Here is a 23,335-nt window from a genome sequence, read left to right as displayed (position 1 = left end):
AGAGAGAGAGAGAGAGAGAGAGAGAGAGAGAGAGAGAGAGAGAGAGATAAGTATATATAAGTATATATAAATATATATATATATATGTATGTATGTATGTATGTATAAACATATATATATGTAAATATGTATATGATATATAATATGCTATATAACATATACGCGTAGATAAATTGATAGACAGACAGACACACAGACGGACAGACGGGCGAACGGACAGACAGACAGACAGACAGATAGATAGATAGATAGATAGATAGATAGATAGATAGATAGATAGATAGATAGATGCTGTGTACGAAAGGTAATAAAGTAATATAATCTGGAAGTATTTTATAATGGTGCAAGTCAAATACGACAGCCAATATGGTGAAGGGAAAAAGTGTACTGAAATCATAAGCGAAATCCGATACGTCCCTGGAGGACGACGAGCGATCTGGATGACTTGCCACGAGCATCACCCCCGGAAATGTGGAGAAAATTCATCAGCTTGTGCATGAGGATCGTTGGAGGAAATCAAGGACATTGCTGATGTTGTTGGTCTGTCGTATGGGTCCGTGCAGGTAATCTCCGTGTTTTAATTGAACATGCGACGTGTCTCAGCCAAGTTTGTCTGCCGTCTACTGAACACCGAGAAGAACATCGTGTCGAAGTCTGAAAAGATCTCCATCAGCATGCCGCAGATGACTCATCTTTCATGTCGAGGATCATCAACGGTGACGAGAGTTGAGTCTACGGGTACGACCCTGAAACGAAGCAGCAGTCGTCATAATGAGAACTCTTCATCTCCACGACCGTAGAAGGCGCGACACAGCCACATGAATCGAGAGCATGCTCGTCGTATTTTTTGACATCCGCGGTAACGTGAATTCGTTCTTCAAGGAGAGACCATCAATCGAGTGTTATATTGTGACGTCGTGAAGCGTTTGAGGGAGGACATGCGAAGAAAACGACCGGATCGGTGGAGAGCGAAGAATTGCATTCAACATAGCGACAATGCACCTCATTCTCACTCGTGAAGTTCTCAAAAACAACATGGTGTCCCTTCTGCACCACCAGCCCTATTCGACAGATTTAGCACTTGCAGATTTCAATCAAGATGAAAATGCAGCTCAAAGCTCGCCGTTTTAACACTGTTAGCGGGATTCAGAGCGAATTGCAGGAGGTCCTCAACTCACTTACGGCCGGATTACAAAAGTGGCAGGAACGCAGGGGCCTGTGTATTGCCAGGCCAGGTAACTATTTCGAAAGGGATTGTGTTAAAACTTAGGTAAATAAGTTGAATTTTATTAAACACTAGCAGTAATACCGGTCGTTGATCGGGTAATTACTTTTACTCTTCCTCAAAGTGTTGTTATATTCATAGACTTAATCCTCCTGTATGTGTGTATTGTATAAGAAAAAAACATGTAATAATTGAGGTTGAAAAAGATCAGTTTTATACACGAACTTCTGTTTGTTTATTATATGACAATAAGTGAGCTGTATGTGTCATTTTACATATCAATACAGTAATGGCAATTATATAATACACAAGGCTTTTATCGGCACGGAGCTGTAATGAAAGAGAATTGCCCAACGTGCCGCACAGCGGGACTGAACCCAAGGTGACATGGCTGGAAAGCAAGCTTCTCAACCACACAGCGCCGCCTATAAAAGAGAGATACATTTTGGATACTATACTCATTGATACAATATGCTTAACAAAAAGATGGGAATATTTACTCGAGCAACGCAACAACTAACAACGCTACGCCAGACAGAGTGCTCCAGAATTAACTATCTGTTTCAGTGAAATTAAGCAATTCTTTTTTAAAATCTGACAAATTTTATGTTTATTACCAAAACAAATAAATTTATAAATCTTACGTCAAACTTTTATTAAAAGTTTTCAGCATGTCTGTATGTCTGCATACTCCAAATCTCTCCTTAGCGTTGTGAAACACATTTTGAAGCATTTCAGGAGTTAGCTCCTGCACTGCTAGTTAAACGTGTTCTTTACGCTCAGCTAAACGATTGCTTCATCTTGGGGATGGAGGTAAAGGAAATGATTGCTGCCAAATTGAAAAAAAACTGTCATGGACAAATAAGAGGGGTCCAACAGGAATGAAAATAAAATTATAAACAAAATTCAAAATTTATACACTTTTAATAGATATTAAACATAATAAACGTAAATAAAAGTGAGTTTTAAAAAAATGCATCCGATTTCACGCAAATCATCATTAAATCTGGGACACTCTGTATTTACTCGTCCGACTAAACGAGGTAGGGAACACGGGGTGGGGGGACTATTTGCAGGTGATGAGTGTAGCTTCCGGAAGTGGAAACGCGGTCAAACTCAAATGGCTGTGAGTCACAACAGCAGTTTTTTGTTTGTTTTTTTGTATGAACATTATGCATTATTTAGTTTAGATACGGATAACATAGAAAAAAGACATACTGCCGGGCCATGCTTCGTTGCGCAGGACTGGAAACGTGAAACATCAACAGGGCAATTCTGGAGAATGGATGAATGGGTGTGTTGCGCCTTTACCCAGCCGCACACGCACGCACATGGCTCGGTGGTGCGCGTGATGTTAACATGAAGCATCAACAGGGTGCCGACAGAAATGTTAATGTTCTCATTCTCGCTGCCAAATTGGACAAACACGTTTTCATGAAATATTATACGCTACTTATGATGCATAAGTACTGTCAATATTTTATCGTCGGAAAATGGCCTAAAACAAAGATAAAGCCCAGTGTAGTATACTCAAATCTGATTAATCTGCATTTGTTGTGGTGGGGGGCAAAGTCAGCGACAGAAATTTTTTTTTTAGTTAACAGCAATTCGAGGACCCTGATTAATGTTTGTTGCAAATTTGGAGGAAAGCGACTGGATACTCTTCGAGTTACGAGCCTTAACGCTGGGAAAATGTTTAAAAATGCGATTTATCTGCCCCTCGGCCCGCATTACTCATTTACTCATTTACTTGCTTCAGTCATTTGACTGCGGCCATGCTGGAGCACCGCCTTTAGTCGAGCAAATCGACACCAGGACTTATTCTTTGTAAGCCTAGTACTTATTCTATCGGCCACTTTTTGCCGAACCGCTAAGTAACGGGGACGTAAACACACCAGCATCGGTTGTCAAGCGATGGTGGGGGGGGACAAACACACTCACACAAACGTATACACGCACATATATATATATATATATATATATATATATATATATATATATATATATATATATATATATATATATATATATATATATATGCACATGTATGACGGGCTTCTTTCAGTTTCTGTTTACCAAATCCACTCACAAGGCTTTGATCGGCCTGATGCTACAGTAGAAGACACTTGCCCGGGACTGAACCCGGAACCATGTAGTTGGTAAGCAAGCTACTTATCACACAGCCACTCCTGTGCCCAGGTAAGAAGTTGAAAATTTCTTTGGCCCATAACTCGCCATGAACCCAATGTAATGCATGTGTAAAATTCCATTAAATTGGTTGTATGAATCTCGAGTTTTAACGACATGACAAACACACAGACAGACTCACATCTTGTGTTATATATGTATATATGTATAGATAGATAGATAGATAGATAGATAGATAGATAGATAGATAGATAGATAGATAGATAGATAGATAGATAGATAACTAGTGTGGGAAAGTTTTGATACCACCTCGTATGTGCTCGATGCGATAAAATGATGTTTAGAACAGCGGAAATTCAAAAGATATGTAATGACGCAAATTTACGTCGAAATTCTGACAGTAGACGTCTCTGTTTATATGAAAGGCCATAAAACTCTACTCGCCGATGATTTCAATGAAATGAGTATTTTATAACCATTTTTATGATTGCTAGAATAAAGTAAATAGTTTACTCCGTGAAAGGATACCATGAAATGATTCTAGTTCTCCAACGTTTAATTTCTCTATATAGTCGTATTACTAGTAAACGTGTACAAAATGATGAATAAATGCTAATTGATAAATTATAATGAAGTGAATAAACTACACTGAATATAAGAATATATCCATACCTTAACTCATTAAAACACTTGCGTTCATTATTTCATATTTTATATGACTTTAAAAATTACCTATTTTCAATTACAGCTCGCTTAAGACTAACAACAAATATTTTTCCGCTTTTTAGTTTTCCCCGTATCACTTGTAAGATATCTTTCTTTCCGTCTTATCATGTTCATATATCATCAGACTTTGAGCTATCATAGATTTTACTAAATATTGCCAAGCTAAAACTATTTATATTTCTTTTATTATAGGTATGAAAATATCTATATGACAATGAAGAGAATATTCATTATGGTTTTTGCTTACTTCATGAAAACATTTATTAAAGTGACTGCAAATTGTCGAACAGACTGCCCTGATGTTTGCAACTGTACTGAGATTATTTTCAACCGCTGTACTGTAATCTGTACAGACCAAAATCTAACTCAAATACCTGATACTTTTCCAAAGAATGTTACGTCAATAGATTTAAGTCGAAATCGTATTAAAAGTATTTCAGCGGATAGTTTGAGACATTTGAATTTATTAGAGGTGCTGAAAATTGACGATAATCTCCTTGAATATTTACAACCGACCACCTTTCAAGGTTTGTGGTCTTTGAGAGAACTCTCGTTAGAGCACAACAGACTATCTATCAGATATTGTTCCTTTCCTATAAAACTTTTCCGAAATTTAACAAGAGTGAAAATTCTGAAAATACGAGGTAACCTCTTAAAACAGTCTACAACCTATATCGATAAAACTATTTCTCATTTAATTTCACTGGAATATTTATATATAACAGGGACTTCAAAGTCTGTATTTGGAGTGGGATATCTAAAACTGTCAAAGTTAAAGTATATTAGCTTTGCTACAGAGCGGAACAGTTCAGAAATAAATCACCTCACTGACGTTATATTTCTGAATACGCCATATGTTGCCTTCTTGAATCTCAGTTACTCTAAAATACATTCAGCTAGTACACGTATATTTCAACGTTTCAATAATCTAAGAGTTCTTGATGTTTCATATAATAATTTTCGCTTGGGATACAATAGTTTCTTCAAAAATTTTCACACCACTTATTATCTTGAATATCTTGCCCTCAATAATATCAATGTTAGGAATATCCTTGGAATGCCCTTATATGCGAGAGAAGCATTTTATCTAAATTATACATCACTGAAAAGATTTGAGTTTAACTATAACAGACTAGAATATATAGAGCCCAATTTTATTTCTTCTTTACCCAAAACATTGGAATACGCATATTTGAAAAATAATATATTAACATATGGAAAATATTTGTTTGAAATCAAGACTTTATCCAACATTAAATTAATCGACATTAGTACGACATTATCACATAAAAACCTTCCATTATTTCGTTATAAATTATTCAATAGGGATATTACTTACAGTTTTACAATCTCCAAATCTCTTAAAACACTCTTACTACAAGGTTGCCACTATCAATTTCCCATACCACCATTCCATATAAGAGATGCAAATGCAATAAGATTAATTAATGCAACGAATAATTTATTTTGTCCATGGAGTGGCCCAGTCCGAGGCTTAGAACAATTACAAATTCTGGATTTAAGTCACAATCAATGCAATAATATCAGTAACGAATTCTTCACATTTTTCACTGGTCTGCGACTTTTGAATATCGAAAATAACGCAATAGGAATTTCAGGGCAAGTTGCCGAAGAAGGTTTCAGTAAAGCTTTTCTAAATTTAACCAACCTCGAAGAATTATATCTTTCAAATAACCACATTCGATATTTATCAAACAACAGTTTGTTACAGCTGAAAAATCTCAGAATCTTAAATTTACACATCAATTTATTGGAATCGTTTGATGTAAAGATTAGTCATATGTTAAATTTATCATATTTAGATTTATCTAAAAACATTTTACAGGAACTGTCAGAAAACACTTTTAATGCTATTGAAAAGATATCTGAATACCATAAACTCACTGTCAACATACAAAGCAATAATTTGAAATGTGGTTGTGCGCAAATTAGATTTCTCACTTGGCTGCACAAAGTACGCAATTCAGCACATTTGAAAATAATGTACTCGAAATGTACTCATCCTAACGGAACAGTGTGGAAGTTGACAGACAGCCGGCTTCCTTTGATTATAACCTATCTTAACCACAGTTGTTCATCATTTATCGGTATAATTATCACTGTAGCATGTCTTATTGTGCTTCTGGGTTGCTTTTCTTTCGGAGCTCTTGTTTACCATTTTAGATGGAAACTACGATATTTGTATTACATGATCCGAGAACGATACGCATATCAGAGAATACAAACTGGAGAATATCTTTATGACGCTTTTGTATCTTATGCAGAAGAAGATCGAGGTTGTGTTTTTGAATATCTAATTCCAGAACTTGAAGAAAAGGATACGTTTAAACTGAATATCCATCATCGAGATTTTCCCGCAGGTAAACAGATTGCTGAAAATATATTGTCTGCTATCCAGTCCAGTCGAAAATGTCTTATTTTACTTAGCAGGTAAATATTTACAGTTCATTAGTATTCCGTTAAAATGCATTAATCTCATTTCGAATTTTTTTTCCTCTTATTTTCGCCTATGAACAAAGCTTCCTTACGTTTTGATAAATTTTAGCCATTTTTTAAAGAAATTTAAACCGTCAATCCCTACACTTGCTTGAAGTGTTTAAGTAAATCATTTGCTCTCAAACAGAAAATTTAGATTTTCTTTAAATTGAGTTTTATATTTTTACCCTTTTATTGGCTTTAATATTTTGACTGTGGTCATACTGCAGCACAAACCTCAAATGCTAGTATTTCTCTTATTACATCAACTTATTTCAGTTTGTTAGTCTTGTGTTTTCTATTAATATCTATTTATAGGACATCTAATTTAGCGGTATAGACGGAGACACAAAGGAAGATGGTTTCAAATTTTCCCATAAAGTCAGCAATTTGCGGGGAGGAGATGAGTCGATTACATTGAGCACATATTTTATCGACCGCGAAAGGATGAAAGGTAAAGACGACCTCGACAGAATTTGAACGCCTCTCATTCTGTATTTGTGAGAGGCGTTTTCAGAAGGGAGTGGTTTGTCCATTTATGGACGAATGAATCTCTCTGTCGTAGTTCTTGCACATCGTGCATTTCTCTCCAATCGTGTAGCTTGTACATGGGTATTGTGCCTGTACTACTTGAAAAGTCGACGCCCATATCTTCTAAATATGCTACGCTTGCAACATAATGATAGTCATATGTTGATAGTATGAGTTGCTCGACTGTTGTCGGGAAACAATTTTGAAATCCAGAGTTTGGTATCTGGCTAATCCCGCGTAAATTGTTGTATCCGATATATTTGCCTCTGTCGATATAAATTTGAAAGTATGGAAGTGGGTTGTTTATGAACTGGTCTTCGTTTTTGCTGATTAACCATTCTGAAAACACGTGATATTTTTGATTTTGAATCCGCACTCCTTCACTCTGTACGACGTGGCAGGTCATAGCATGCATTCCCATTCGATTGGTTTCACCCATGTCGTTAGGTAGTATGGTACGATGTAGTCTGTCGATTTGCAGGAACCTGGTGCGTAGGCTTTGTTGAAGTTGGTGGGTCCTGTAGTGACAGTAGAATCGAAATCTAATCTTTCGAATTCTCCTTGCGCTGAAATCATGTCATTGGTTTTTATGCAATTGTGATATTTTCGAGTGAACGTGACTGTTCTTTTGAAAGGGCCTGTTGGGATGGGGATGTCCGGCTCGTCACCTAAGCGGAATCCCTGCCATCCACCTCCTCCATCTTGCTTAGGTGTTTCTTCGCTAGTATCCATAGCCGCCATATTTTCGTCAAAATCAGTAGTGTCAGTAGGAGTAGGACGAAAGTAGGAGTCAAGTCCTGCGCAATGTTTTGCAGCGATTGCTGCACATGCGAGTATTCCAGTTGGACCTGGTGCAATTGCTTTACCAATGGATTGTTTATCTACTTCCCAAGTATCAACGTCTGGGTTTCCATAGGCTAGATCGTGCTCTTTCGTGACTTGATCTAGTTCGCTTTTTGCTGGGTAGTATTTCTTTTTTTTTTTTCGCGATCTGTCCCGGGTCCTAAAATGTCGTATCCTGGTAAAGTTCGATTGACAGGTTTAGATAACTTTTTCTTCTTTCTGAATGGTATCTTAGACATGGAAGGCTCTTCGTCGTCGGATCCTTTCCGCTTCTTTGGCGGTGGCATAATGACGAGACAGCTTTGGTCATGTCTATTTATATAAACCGGATGAAGGAAATATTCTCCATGTAATCGATGGCAGTGACAAGATGGCGGCTATGACGTCATCATCAAAGGGCGATAACTGCGGGACAAGGAATAATGGGATACCTATACGTGACACCTCCTGCTCCATTGATTCCGCTGGTGACAAGCAGTTTTCAATGTAGCAGCAGCGGTCCCGATTATTACATTATATTAAGGGAAAAAGGCAAGTGATAGGCGGATAATTATCCACCGCTTTGCCTTTGCTGCCATCAACTGATTTTCACCTCATTGTGCAAATATTCTTTTGTGTCGTGCTGGGGAATTTTTCAGCCTATATCTTTTTACTCCATCCAGAACTGGGTATTCCCAGTTTGGGATCTTCATTGTTTGCTCTGTCACAATAAAAAATTTTTTTTTTATTTAAAAAGAGAGAAAAAAAATAAGGCGGCGAGCTAGCAGAAACGTTAGCCCGCCGGGCGAAATGCTTAGCAGTATTTCGTCTGCCGTTACGTTCTGAGTTCAAATTCCGCCGAGGTCGACTTTGCTTTTCATCCTTTCGGGGTCTATAAATTAAGTACCAGTTACGCACTGGGGTCGATGTAATCGACTTAATCCCTTTGTCTGTCCTTGTTTGTTCCTTCTATGTGTAGCCCCTTGTGGGCAATAAAGAAATAAGAATTTGAACTCAGAAGGTAAAGACGGACGAAATGCCGCTAAGCATCTTTCCCGGCGTGATAATGATCCTGCCAGCACACCGCCTTATAATAATAATTATTATTATAACTTCCACCCTCTTTCCCTCTCAATCTTTCTTCTTCCCACCCATGTCTTCATCTCTCCTCTAGTTTTTACCAGTAAATTTTGATATTTGTTAATGTATATATTAAGTTATAATATCAATGTATAATTACGTTTAATTTCAGGAGCTTTTTGTCAAGTGAGTGGTGTATGTTTGAATATAACATGGCTAAAATGGAATGTGTTCACGCTGAAAGAGATTTGGTAATTGTCATAATGCTCGAAGAACTCTCTGTAGACATTCTACCTTTGCAATTACAGCATCAAATCAAAATGCAGAGTTATATATGTTTTCCGACGACGAACCCAACAAGTGATGTTTTCTGGAATAATCTTAAAAAATCTATACAAGAAGGTTAATAATAGTGTGATCGATTTGAATTATATTTCAATTTTATATCGGTGTCACCGAAAGAACATTTTCTAATATTCTCCTTTGCACATACTCATCAAAATTATAAATTTGTGTGTGTGCATGTGTGTGTGTGCATGTGTGTGTGTGTGTGAGAGAGAGAGAGGGGGGAGAGAAAGGAGAGGGAGAGAGAGAGAGATTTCTTTATAGTAAGTTGCTATTACTTTCAGTAAATATTCATAATAACTTTTAACTTACATTAACAAAAAACATGTTTCTTTGTAACTACTCGCAGTCATTTGTTTATTTTCAATATCAATATTTTGCCGATCATTATGTAATCTGTAGTATGTGCCATCGTTCTTTTCTTTCTATAATATATTTTGAATCGAGAAATCCGTTTTTGCAATGTTTCGCCCTCTGCGACTTCTGAGAAATAAGAATCATATATTTGAAACAGCTCATTGATTTTTATCAATAAATCAGAAATCTTTTATAATCTGTTGAAATAGACAGAACTTATATAATATCCATGGTATAACATCACTCTAGATTCTCGAGCAGAATGTTTTACAGACATTCATGTGAGTCTCTTGGTCGCACCTGAAATGATTCCTGGTAAATTCAGGCAAACTCTGCTTGTCACCACAATAGTTACATCTGCTGATGAGTTGAAAGCATGTCCCGAAGAAACCTTTATTTTCAGAAGAGAAAAACATCATTCTACCAAAATTACAGTGGCCCTTATTACAGATGTCTCAGCGGCCTAAATTGCAAAGCTTTTACTTCAAACAGGGGCAATGGTCAGTTTCCAGGTGTAAGCGAGACTAATGGTTTTATAATTCAAAAACATGTGTCTTTCAGTATATCTAGAATTCTCAGAAAATGCTTCTAAAATGTTACCCTATACTTTTTCGGAATTGCAAAATCCCTAAGTGGTTTATGAACATGTATTCCTAATACCCCGAAACGACATTATGCAAGATTTAATTCCATTATAATTCAATAGATATCAGTCGAATTCTGATTATAAGAATCAAAACTCACCGTACTAATCATTAATGATATCACCAGCAAACCAACAGCGTTTCCTGGTGTTATATATGGTACTATGTCATGGACAGAAGAACGTGTTTATCTGAACGAGCAGCTGGCGTAAAATCCCCAAACATCTAACACAATCCACTTATCTCAATACCCCTCACCCTTTCTCTTACAACTCAGACAGAGCCTATCGGTACATTTCAATTTCATTTTATAAAATATATACGTATCTATTTTATATATACCAGCGATAATATTTTTTTTAAATACTATAGCTCTCATATTTACTTGTGTGTGTGTGTGTGTGTGTGTGTGTGTGTGTGTGTGTGTGTGTGTGTGCGCGTGTGCGTAAGCAAATAAGTAAAACAAGAATGTCCAGGTATCAGTGCATTACGGCCGCTTCAAGCGGTTCCATTTAATCGATCAATGCAAACATTACATCAATTTGAAATAAACCGTACTCATCGGATGCGTACGATCATATAGATTTCCAACATATAGGAAATCCATTATAATTTTTTAGCAAATTTTTCATCAGTATTAGAGACTAAAATACATTGCTTCTTTTTTGCTATTATTATAGCAGTATGAATTTAGGGAGAAAATACCTAAAGCCTACTATAATTTTGAGTGGCAGAAGGAAATAATGGTGGTCAAGAAAGAGGAATGGTGATATATCTACATCCATCTCTATCCTTATCACATTCGAAAGACCTGATGCAGCAAGTAGTCTACATACCCTTAGAATTAAAACCATTAGGAATCGACAGTTCAGTTCTTGTTGGTGATAAATTAATTAATGTCAGATACGCTTACCTACCCCTATTTCGCCATGACCATAAAATCAGTCATACCTACATAAAAGAATATGTCTCAGAAGATGCTAGCAAGATAATGATATGTAGAGACGAGATGATAACCAAAAAGAGGAAGGTCAGTGGTGACTTAGCATATTATGATTATTAACTAAAAGCGGCCTAAAATGGAGACCAAAGGAGGTCACATTGAGATCTAAGTGTGAGAATTAAAAGTACAGGAAAAAAGTACGGGAAAAATGTGCATCTAAACTTAGCAAAATTTATCTATTAAAATATTGAAATATAGAAAAGGATTTAAGGGTTCAGTAAGAGAAGAAGAATACATAAAACAATCTAAACCATAAGAGTACACTAATTTTATATAAAAAGAAACCTTATAATGCTTATTTCTAGCATAATGTGGATCTTTCTGATTTGGCGGACACCATTTGTTTTCTAACGAAACACTTTCAAACTTGGGACACTGGTAGAATGTGTCATATAAAACATCTTTTGCTCTTACTGTTATTGAGAAAATTTTATCTTTTTAAAGTTATTTCGTGTTAAAATTGTCGTATTTCAGTAATTTCAACCAATCACTGACGTCTGTTGAAGTGAAAACAATTACTGCTGTGGAATGTAAACAACACGTTGTGACGGTGTAATGGGATCTTTTCCCCTGAATAAAATTAGTGCTGTTGTTTGTCAACAACAACTATCGGCGGTACTGTTATTTATGACATCGTTCGTGCGTTTGTACTTGTTTTAGCTTTAGGGTTTTAGGGTTAGGGTTCGGGTTTTAGAGTTAGGGTTAGGGTTAGGGTTAGGGTTCGGGTTTTAGAGTTAGGGTTAGGGTTAGGGTTAGGGTTATGAGTATTTTTCCAAAATACTCATAACCATAACCCTAACCCAACCCTAAAACCCTAACCCTAACCCAACTCCACGCAGAGCCAACCAAAATGAAGTGAAGGACAGTATAACAGAATTCTGTAGAAAATTAAGACTCACAGAAGCATTTACCAATCACAACACTGAAGATGACTCACTAGTCAGAAACAAAAGTGAGCACATCCCACACAAAGGTAAAAATAAAAATCTAGATGAATTCTGCAACCACATCGAGAACTTCCCTTACCACACCATGCATAAACAGAGAGTAAACTCAAACTTTAACACTACACAATGGAAGGAACTAATAGAACTCCAAAATGATGAAGATATTACGATTAAGGAAGCAGATAAAGGAAGTGCAGTAGTAATAATGGACACATTACACTATAAAAACCTAATAATCTCCATGCTGGATGACAACCAAAACTATGAAATAGTCACAAACTACACCCCACAAAAAATAATGAAAACCCTGTCCTCACTAATTAAAACACATGGAAATGAACTGACAACCAAGGAGATTGATTTTCTAACAAACTTCAAATGCAAGCCCAGCCTTTTCTATGGTCTGCCAAAAATACACAAAAGCCAGATCATAAATGAAACCATCAAAAAATCACCAAAGACATACATACATACACCAAACCCGGGGGATCTAAAACTGCGACCCATCATAGCTGGCCCAGCCTGTGAAACACACAGACTAAGTCTATTTATGGACATCCTCCTAAAACCCTTCCTTAAACACATAAATAGCTATATCAGAGATGACTTGGATATGCTAAATCACCTCCCAAAGGAAGTAAAGGAAGAAACAATCATGGTCTCATTTGACGTGATTAATTTATACACCAGTATACCTCATAATTATGGACTTGAGGCAATTCAATTCTGGCTGGATCAATTCCCGAAAGAAATCCCAAACAGGATCAGTAAAGAATTCATTACTAAATCGGTTGAATTCATCTTACGAAACAACCACTTCATGTTTAACAATACTTTCTACCGGCAAAAATCCGGAATTGCTATGGGTACTAGGGCAGCTCCAGTCATTGCGAACCTAACAATGGGTTACTTGGAAATAATAATATACCAGGAATCTTTATCCACCTTTGGAAACACCCTTTCCCAATACATAAAAGAAAATTGGAAAAGGTTCCTGGACGACTGTTTCATACTCTGGAATGAAAACACAGATGAACTCTTGAAATTCAAAAGTCTACTGAACAGTGTCAACCCAAACATACAGTTCACAATGGAGTACAACCAAAAGGAGCTCCCATTCTTGGATATACTAATTAAAAAAGTAAACCTAAAAATAGAAACGGACATATTTTACAAAACCACAGACGCCAAACAATATCTACTATTTGATTCATGCCACCCAAGACACACCAAGACAAACATCCCCTTCAACCTTGCAAGAAGAATATGCACAATAGTGTCAGAAGAAAATACTAGAGACTACAGACTACAAGAACTCAAAAACACACTAATTGACAGACACTACCCAGTTCAACTCATAGAGGAAGGAATCAGACGTGCATCACAAATTAACATAGAAAACTTAAGAAAAGTTAAACACAGCAACACACATTCCCCGAAAATACTACCGTACATATCCACATACAACCCCAGAAACAAAGAAGCCTTCACCATCATCACCCAAAACATACCAATGCTACATAAGGACCCCAAATTGAAGGAAATTTTACACACACACAAAATCATCAAAAGCCACAAACAACCAAAATCACTGAAAAAGATCCTCACAAAGGCAAAATTACTTTCCGAAACAACAAATGCGAAAGTAAACAAATGTGGTCGACCAAATTGTGCAACATGCCCAAACATTCTAGAAGGTTCAGAATTCCTCTTCAAAGAGGGACACAAATTCAAAGTTAAATCTAACTTTACTTGTGCCTCAGAAAATCTTATTTATGTAATAATATGTTCGGGCTGCCACGAGAACTACATAGGGTCTACAGGGTTATCGCTCAGACGTAGAAGCACTCTGCACCGCCAGCAGATTGCACACCCAGAATACCGAATGATACCTTTTAGTGATCATATTGAAAAATGCGCAAGACAAATGCTACCACAATTTATAATCTTTCCTTTTTATCAATGTGCCATTAAAACACCAACACAGATTAGATTAAATAAGGAAACCTTTTTCATTCAAAAATACAAACCCAAACTTAACCATTGCTAACACATTTAAATAAGGAAATTCATCACCCCACTGAGGGGGGAAAAAAAGGGGGGGGGAATATAGAACAAAACCATGGTAAATTAATCAAATTCTACCACCTCCTAGATTTCGATTATCTCCCCTATACCGGAAGAAATCCCTAATTACCTCCCCCTATCTACAACTCGTCTTTCTCAGACTGGAACGAACACGACACAATGAAGTAGAGAAATTTGAAAAGACAACACGAAACCGGTTATTTCTCAAAATACAATGTTTATATAACAAAAAGATTTTATAACATTTTTATAACATTTTTCTTACATTTTTCTGACATAATTTAAATATATACTTTAACCATGTAACACAAGCCTTCTGTAGTTTTTTCACTCTTATTATCTTTTATATATATATATATATGTGTATATATATGTATTTATATATATATATATGTATATATATATATATATATATATATATATATATATATATATATATATATATGTATATATACATATATATATGTATATATACATATATATATATATATATATATATATATATATATATATATATATATATATATATATATATATATATATATATATATATAAGCACACACATACATGCATTCGTATACACTAAAAATACACATGTACAAATGTTTGAGTGCACGAGGGATTTTGTGTGTGCAAAAATGTGCAAAGGAAAGTCTGCGTTTGTGTGTGTGCGAGCCCGCGTCTGTATATGTATGTCTGTGTCTGTGTTTGAGTGTGTACGTGTATGTTCGTGTCCGTGTGTGTGTGTCTGTGTAAGTGTGTACGTTTGTTTATGTGTGTGTGCATGTGTGTTATTAAATCCAGGTTTTAGTGTTACACAGAATACGAGGGGTGTTTATTAAAGATTTTCTCTGACCCACTTCTGGTTATTGCAGGAAATGGAACTTGTACAGGTATGATTATACTTGTCTCTAGATGTCACATAGTAAATTGCAGCTTTCTATCAATATTCGTTCGGGTTTTACGGCTGTTGAAGTGGACAAAAGTGTTAAAATGGAAGCAGTTGAATGCAGATCAGTGATCAGATTCTTACACTTGAAAAGTCGTACACCAAAAGAGAATTTTGAGGAGATAAAAGAAGTTTAGGGTGACGATGCACCACCATACGACGTAGTTAAGCACTGGCATCGCCATTTCAAATGTGGTCGGACATCGGTGGAAATTGTTCCTACTCCTGGAAGACACCATCCATAAAGTGAATGCCACCATCTTTTGAGGATCGCCGCATAACTATACAGCAACTGGCCTAAGAAGTGAAGATAAGCATAGGGTCCGTGGAAAAAAATCATTGACGACTATTTACACATGTGGAAGTTGTCTCCGCGATGGATTACCAGGATGCTCACACGTTTTCAGAAGCAGGAACGAATCAATTATTCCCAGGCCTTTTTAGCAATGTGCCAACAAAGCAAAAGCGGACATTTTTGGCAGACTTATCACACAGGATGAAACTTGAGTCCCTCTCTATGATCCAGTCGAAGCAATGAAAACATGATAACTCACCACCTCCAAAGAAGGCTCGAGTCCAAACGTCAGCAGGCAAGGTGATGCTCACAATCATTTAGGACCAGCGTGAAGTAGTGATGATGGATTGTCTGGCGAATGGTACTACAATTAACGAGTCATATTATGCTTCTCCGCTGCAGAAATTGCGGGAGGTCATCAAAGTAGAGAGGCGTGACATGCTGACCAAAGGAGCACGCCTCTTCCAAGACACCACCCCAATTCACAATGCGCATGTTGCTCAGATGAAAGCACACTACTGCGGCTATGAAATCTTTCCTCATCCCCCTTACTCTCCCGATCTCGCACCATCTGACTTCCACCTCTTCCCAATCATGAAGTCGTTTTTGAAGCGGAAGCACTTTTCGGATGATGATGAACTTATTTCCGGGGTAAAGACTTGGCTCGAGACGCAACCTACCGACTTCTACAGACGAGGCCTTCGTAGCTGCATAATGCGATGGGAGAATTGTGTTACCGTTGGTGGTGGCTATGTAGAGAAGGACTAATAATTATGCCAAGTTTCGTTTATCCCAGTCCTTGGGAAGTGGGTCAGGAAAAATCTTTAATGAACACCCCTCGTATAAGGAGAAAACAAAACACGAGAGGTTGATTATCCGATATTTAGTTACACCATCTTACGCATCTTTCATTATCATCATGTGACTGTTGATTACATATTGCAAATTACATAATCAATACTTATTGTCAGAGATGTGTAAGTTTTATATGTAACATTATTGGATAGAAAAGGTGACGGGATCCACCATTGGAGAGATCGTTGGACGAGATAGCAGTTTGTATTAAGTGGGGGAAATTAATTTACAACAGAATTAAGGGGAGGTAAACAGAGAGTATGCTACCAAAATGTCTATAAAGAGGGTGCGATCAAACTTTTGAATGGAAGTCTGCCAAGTACAAGAACTTTTTGCAGAAAATGGGATGGCATCATGCCTCTTCCTAGTCACATTTGGCTGCAAGATATTCTCTGCCCAAAGATGCAATCAATTAAAATACATGAACAAAAATACACATGCAGTTCTTAAAATGGGTTTTTCGACATGCACTTTAAGGTTAAAATTGCATTGGGCGGATGGATATATATTCTGGTATGTGTGTGTATGTGTGTGTGTGTGTATGTGTGTCTGTGTGTGTGTGTGTGTGTGTGTGTGTGTGTGTGTGTGTGTGTGTGTGTGTGTGTGTGTGTGTGTGTGTGTGTGTGTGAAAATTTTTTAAAATGCTAGCTTGCCCCATTAACTTGATTGGTCGAATACGTCTGGCTACAACAAAAATTTAAATTCCTGTTACATCTTATAGCGAATCATTGTAAAATTTGCAACTCCATACATGAGAGAACGAAAGCGATGCCGAGTATGCCGTAAGGAAGCAACTGAAATTTTACTTTACGACGAATATAACATATTGGCAGGACTTACCGTGACCCCATGCACCAGAAGCAGAAATGGTTTACACAGAGTGAACATATTTCTTTAGAGGACATTTACAATTAAAGAGATGTCTACAAGATTTTAAATAAGGGATAAGAATATTTCATTTAAGTTAGATCGAAAACTTGCAACATATCTTATATTTGTTCCAGATGAAGGGAAAACGACCGTTATCAGACATAAATGATTCACATAAGCTGAAGACAAAGATATAATTTATTATTATTCCGCACTCCTAGCAGAGTAATAACAATAGGACGCGCAAGTTCGCGCTAAGGCTTAGGCACCTCTGACTCTACTTGGATGGTGAGCAGGTGTGGTCACCGCACGTGAGGTTTTTCTTCCCTCAATTGACATCCCTACGGAATATTGGTCCATGGATCAAGCGTAGACCTAGTCAGGGCGACAGGCACTCAAGCTGCTCTCCTGAGTGGGCAATACACAGTGAATTTCTATAGCGGGCTGGTAGAGTTTATGTCAGACATTGTCCTGGGAGAGACTCTGGGCGTTGATGGAAGTCAGTTGACCAACCTGTTTAGAAGAACCCTTGGATAATTACCAGAAATCCCTGGCCTGGTTACGCTATCGATCAGATTTACCTGTTCGTGAGAGGTTATCGAGGCACGATCGTTCCGTCCCACCGACATGCCCGAGGTGTGGGCAGGGCAATGAAATTGTCCTGCACGCCTTCGTACAGTGTACGGAATTAACGGGACTGATAACCTTCGCTGAACAACTGTTGTCGACAATGGGAAGCGTACAGCTATCAGCTGAGTCTATTATAAAGATTGTGCCACCTCCCACCATTAACAGGGAGAAGCAACCTTAAAGATATTTCATCATCCAAAGAGCGTGAAAGGCTGAGTGTGTTGCCCAGGTAGACAAACTTGTCTACCCTTTTCAATGTTGTTCTTTCAACTAAGATAAATGGTATCACATATGGGTTTCGTGGTGCAGACTGGAACATTGCAATAGATTAATGCTGAGTCCAAATAGAACTGTAATCCATGAGAAATTACATATCTTTAGCTGAATGAGCAACTAAGATGGAATCGTCCGCACAAAGGAGATCACGAATAAGAGACTGAAAAACTTTCGAATTGACAGCAATTAACACCAGTTCAAGAGACGAGGAAAAGGTAACCTACGTGGCTGTGTGGTAAGAAGTTTGTTTCCCAACCACGTGGTTCCGGGTTCTGTCTCACTGCGTGGCACCTTGGGCATGTGTCTTCTACTATAGGTTCGGGCTGACCTAAGCCTTGTGAGTGGATTTGGTAGACGGAAACTAAAAGAAGCCTATCGTGTGTATACACGATGTGCGTGTCTTTGTGTCTGTGTTTGCCCCCTGTAACTTAGCAATTCGGCAAAAGAGACCGACAGAATAAATACTAGGCTTACAAAGAATAAGTCCTAGTACCCATTTCTCAGACTAAAACCATCTAAGGCAGTGCTCCAGCATGGCCGCAGTCAAATGACTGAAACGTGCAAAGGAATAAAAGAATATAACTCTCACAAAAAGTTGTGATTTCTATTGTCAAGGCAGGCGCTGACAAGCTAGTGGAATGTTGGCAAAAAGTCGTGAACAAGGAAAGATAATATGCATCATTGACTGATTTATTAATATTGTTCATGAAAACTAAAGATTGAAATAGTCAATGCAGGTGTCGAAGATGCTCATATTTTTCTACTTGGCACTCCATCGTCATCTGTCTGAAAGCAGGTAAAATTTATCCAAATTTCAGAAATGGTAAGCAAAAGTTGTAGAGGAAAAAATAAAGCTTCAAAAAAATACATCTTAATATATAAAAGCGAGAGAGAGAGGGAGAACGTGTGTGTGTGTGTGTGTGTGTGTGTGTGTGTGTGTGTGTGTGTACGCGTGTGTGTGTGTGTGTGTGTATGTGTGTGTATGTGTGCGCGCGCGCGTGTACGTATATTCTTTATGGATTCGAAAACAAAGTTGCCGATTTTGACATATGCGGTATCAATAGATTTATTAATCCTTCGGCTACTAATTAAACTTTATTTTCGTTTTTGCATTACAAAAATTTTACATCATAATCTTTCTAGAATATGTGTGAGCAAGGAAAACACAGAAAGAGAAAAAGACAGAGAAAAGAGAGAAAAAAACAGAGAGAGAAAACAAGTTTCTGTAGGAGAAGCTGAAAGACAGAGGGATAGTGTGAGAGAGAGAGAGAGAGAGAGAGAGAGAGAGAGAGAGAGAGAGAGAGAGAGAGAGAGAGAGAGAGAGAGAGAGACGCTGGTGTTTCATACGTATGTATGTTCTATAGGTGAAGGTGAAAGAAGGCCGGTACAAAGAGAGGGGGAAAGCAGGAAAGAAGGGGGCGCTGATAACCTTGGAAACGAGGTTGGGTCGTACCTATATCAAAGAGAGTTTGTGTATATGTGTGTATGTGTGCGTGCGGGCGTGCGGGCGGGCGTGCGGGCGTGCGTGTGTTCCCTATGGATTCGAAAACTGAGATGTCAATTTTGACGTATGAGGTATCAAAATATTCAGTAATCTTTCGGTTACCAATTAAACTTTATTTTTATTTACATATTTGCGTTACAAAAATTTAACACTATAATCTTTCGAGAATATGTGTGAGCGAGAGAAACACAGAATAAGAAAAAAATAGAGAGAAAAGAGAAAGAAACAGAGAGAGAAAACAAGTTTCTATAGAAGTTGAAAGACAGAGGAATAGCGGGAGAGAGAGAGAGAGTGTATGTGACTGTACCACCCAACCGTGAAACGCGCTGATTTTGAAAGAGTTTAGTCTTGTCACGGTCTGGACATTGAACGAACGACAGCGTTCATTTTGAAGTACCAGTGTTTGTATTTTCCTTTTCATCATGGAAAGTTGCGGTTTAAACAGCATTAACGAATATCACTATTTACGTGCTGAAATATTATTCTGGATGTTATAACCAGCATGAAGATGTTGCTGATTTGACAGCACGCACAACACTCTTAAATGTATCTAAAAAAAAAATATTATTCTGGTTATTATAACAAATTCGGAAATTTGGCGAAGTAGAAAGCCTAAGCAGCTCTTTCAATATAATTACAGAAATGTTATTCCAGTCCTTATAACCAGTTTGAAGATAATGCTTTTTTAACAGTCCAAGCGACTTTAAAGTATTCCTGTATACTGATTTATCAGTGTGAGTAGTCAACGCTGTGTCACCTTTTTTATTGCGTTAGTCAGAATTTATTCTACAGCCTATAACCTTACACGGTTAAAATATATAGTAAGTGTTGTCAAATTAATTTATGTCTTGCCACATACATCCTTCAGAAAGTGTTTTAAATTAATTAACATTCACAATAGCAACATATTCCTTTGTACACACTCCGTTCAGCGTTCATTTAAAATTTGTAAACTAATTATTTCTGTATGAAAATTAAATTATGCCTTCTGAATTTTCTTGGAGTTTGACTTTCTTCACCATGACATTCAATCTTGAATTTTATATTTAGTACATGCTCCAAATAAATGTCTACTTCCTGTGCTTTAATTTTTACTAAAACGGTGACTTTCCGACGCTGGAATATTTCTTTTTCAAATATTCCCTAAAAAGAATTTTTATAGAATAACTATGCTACAGAAAGTATGTTTTGCACCTGTATTGATTACATTTCGCTTCGCTTTAATTTCATGTGTGTACGTTTTGCTGTTTTTAATATTATCAATTCTATGAATGTCTATGTGTCTGTGAATGTGTGTGTGCTTCCGCGTTCGTTACGTCTATATTAAACTATAGTAGAGGACATTTTACGCCGTTTTTTATGAACCCACGGCTAATGAAGTAGCCATCTTTATGGTAGGTGATCCCCATGAAAATCCTGATATTCTCATTCGTGCTCGAGATAACAATCTTAAACGTGTTTCAGAGACTCATCCCTCTTATGATGCTCTTATTCTGTGGAATGGACAAGATGGGTATCATTTCAATATTCCACAGATTGAACCTGCAACAGGAGAGCCAATTGCAAGCAAAAATGTGTCATCAAATGACTTTCTATTCTTACCCACTGATGTTGAGACCAGAACAATCAAATCAATTACACATGTATCGTGATCTATTTCAGCAATACCTGGTTGATATTTATGTTAAAGTTGAGAATATGCGTCTTTTCTACATTCATAACAATAAAAAAAATTAAGAGCTAAAAATTATGTTCATCCCCAAGATGCTCTGAGGACAGATGGTGATATTCAAAACATGGGCCAAGTTATAATCCTTCCATCAACATTCACAGGATGTATGGAAAACCAGATCTTTTTGTCCCTTTCACCTGCAGTCCTAATTGGGACGAAATAAAATCTTCCAGTGTTGCATCTTCTGGTATTACAGCTACCTTCTTCGATGAGGGAAGAACTGCTCATTCTATGTTTAAGCTCCCTCTAAACCTTGAAAGAATCTCAAATGTGCAACATTTCTAAAAGCTCTGCAATTGCAACATATCTCCAACAAACTTGCCGCATTGTTTGGGATGAGTGCACTGTCACACCGTTGTGCTCCAGAGGTACTCGACCGTACCCTGCAAGACAAAAAAAAAATAGCACGCTCATGGGATTAGTAACAGTTTTTCTTGCAGGATATATTCGTCAAGCATTGCCAGTTATCCCAAAAAGATCAAAAGCTGTTGAGGTCAATGCATGATTCAAAAAATCGTGTCTTTGGAGACATGTGAAAAAAATGTCATCTAACAAGCAACATCAGAGTATTTCTACAAGGTAATTATACGAGCTTCTTAAGATTGGTAATGAGATATTAGCACTCAACTCAAGACTTCGACTACATGAAATTACATGCGATTAAATGACACTTTCGCTTAGGGATCTTATGTATAAAGTATTTCCTAATTTATCTGTAAATTACGCTGATTTAAACTGGCTATGTGAAAGAGCTATGCTAGCTCCAACAAATGAAATGATTGATAAACTCAATCACGAACTTCTTCAAAAGTTAACAGATATATCAGAAATGACTTTTCGATCAATTGATAACAGTTGATCAAGATCAGGTTGTTCAATACCCTGTTGAATTTCTGAACACACTTAAAAACCCATTGGGATACCAGAGCATAACTTGACACTAAAACTGGGTGCTCCTGTTATGTTGCTTGGGAATCTTGAACCATCTCACATGTGTAATGGAACTCGCTTAATTGTTACTTCCATGAAACCCCTTATCCTACAGGCAACAATCATAACAGATAGTCACAAAGGTGAAAATGTCTTTATTCCAAAAATTCATGTCATACCTGCTGATCTTACATTTGAATTTAAGACGCTTCAGTTTCCAGTCAAACTAAGTTTTGGTATTTCAATTAACAAATCTCAGGATCAAAGTTGCACTTGATCTCTCTACTACATGCTTTTCCCATGGCCAACTCGTTGCTTGCTCGCGAGTTGAAAGCAGCAACAATTTATTAATTTCGACACCAACAAAAAGTTACACTATGAATATTGTTTACCCTGAGGTGCTTCAACATTGACAGATTTTCAATTCGAATTTCTATTATCAGTACAATTTGGATATTTTTTGATAAAATACAGATATTTTGAAATAATTATGAGAATATAACTTTATATTTATATTTATTGTTTACTAATCTGAATAAGAACAGCAGTAACCCGGGCAACGCCATGTCATTCAGCTAGTATATATATATATATATATATATATATATATATATATATATATATATATATATATATGTCTGTTTTGCCTCTGTGCGTATTTATATATACACCATGGCCAACGAGGTGTATCCGAGGCGTGGTTATTGCTTGTTGAAAACTATATATATATACATATATATATATATATATATATATATATATATATATATATATATGTCTGTTTTGCCTCTGTGCGAATTTATATATACACATATATAAATTCATACATTCACACAGATTTATATATATGTATTTATACCTACACACAGAGATATATCTATA

General features: G+C 36.9%; 2 protein-coding genes and 1 pseudogene across 2 annotated transcripts in view; all 3 read left to right on the top strand.

Annotated features, from left to right (window-relative positions):
• LOC106882491 (toll-like receptor 4) overlaps positions 1–9,823 on the top strand; it is a 12,928-nt gene extending 3,105 nt beyond the window's left edge. The window contains exons 2-3 of the mRNA XM_052965680.2: positions 4,292–6,550; positions 9,201–9,823. Coding sequence (XP_052821640.2) covers positions 4,292–6,550; positions 9,201–9,435 — 2,494 coding nt within the window. The 3' untranslated portion in view covers positions 9,436–9,823. The remainder of the gene's footprint in view (positions 1–4,291; positions 6,551–9,200) is intronic.
• A 3,321-nt stretch (positions 9,824–13,144) lies between these two features.
• On the top strand, positions 13,145–14,637 carry LOC149137609 (uncharacterized). Its single transcript, XM_089343983.1, has one exon. It carries the CDS (start codon positions 13,145–13,147, stop codon positions 14,372–14,374), a length of 1,230 nt encoding a protein of 409 aa, XP_089200109.1. The 3' UTR covers positions 14,375–14,637.
• Positions 14,638–23,100: 8,463 nt separating this feature from the next.
• Positions 23,101–23,228, top strand: LOC149137608 (U4 spliceosomal RNA; annotated as a pseudogene).
• Positions 23,229–23,335: the final 107 nt, after the last annotated feature.

This window comes from Octopus bimaculoides, chromosome 1 (genome assembly GCF_046866305.1).
Source record: "Octopus bimaculoides isolate indiv1 chromosome 1, ASM4686630v1, whole genome shotgun sequence".
NCBI classification, from domain to species: domain Eukaryota; kingdom Metazoa; phylum Mollusca; class Cephalopoda; order Octopoda; family Octopodidae; genus Octopus; species Octopus bimaculoides.
The sequence above is the reverse complement of the archived record's forward strand: the minus strand, read 5'-3'. Positions and strand labels throughout refer to the sequence as shown.

Excerpts from the sequence above, each read along its gene's own strand:
- LOC149137609 (XM_089343983.1), top strand. The coding sequence starts at position 13,145 with ATGTTTAACAATACTTTCTACCGGCAAAAATCCGGAATTGCTATGGGT.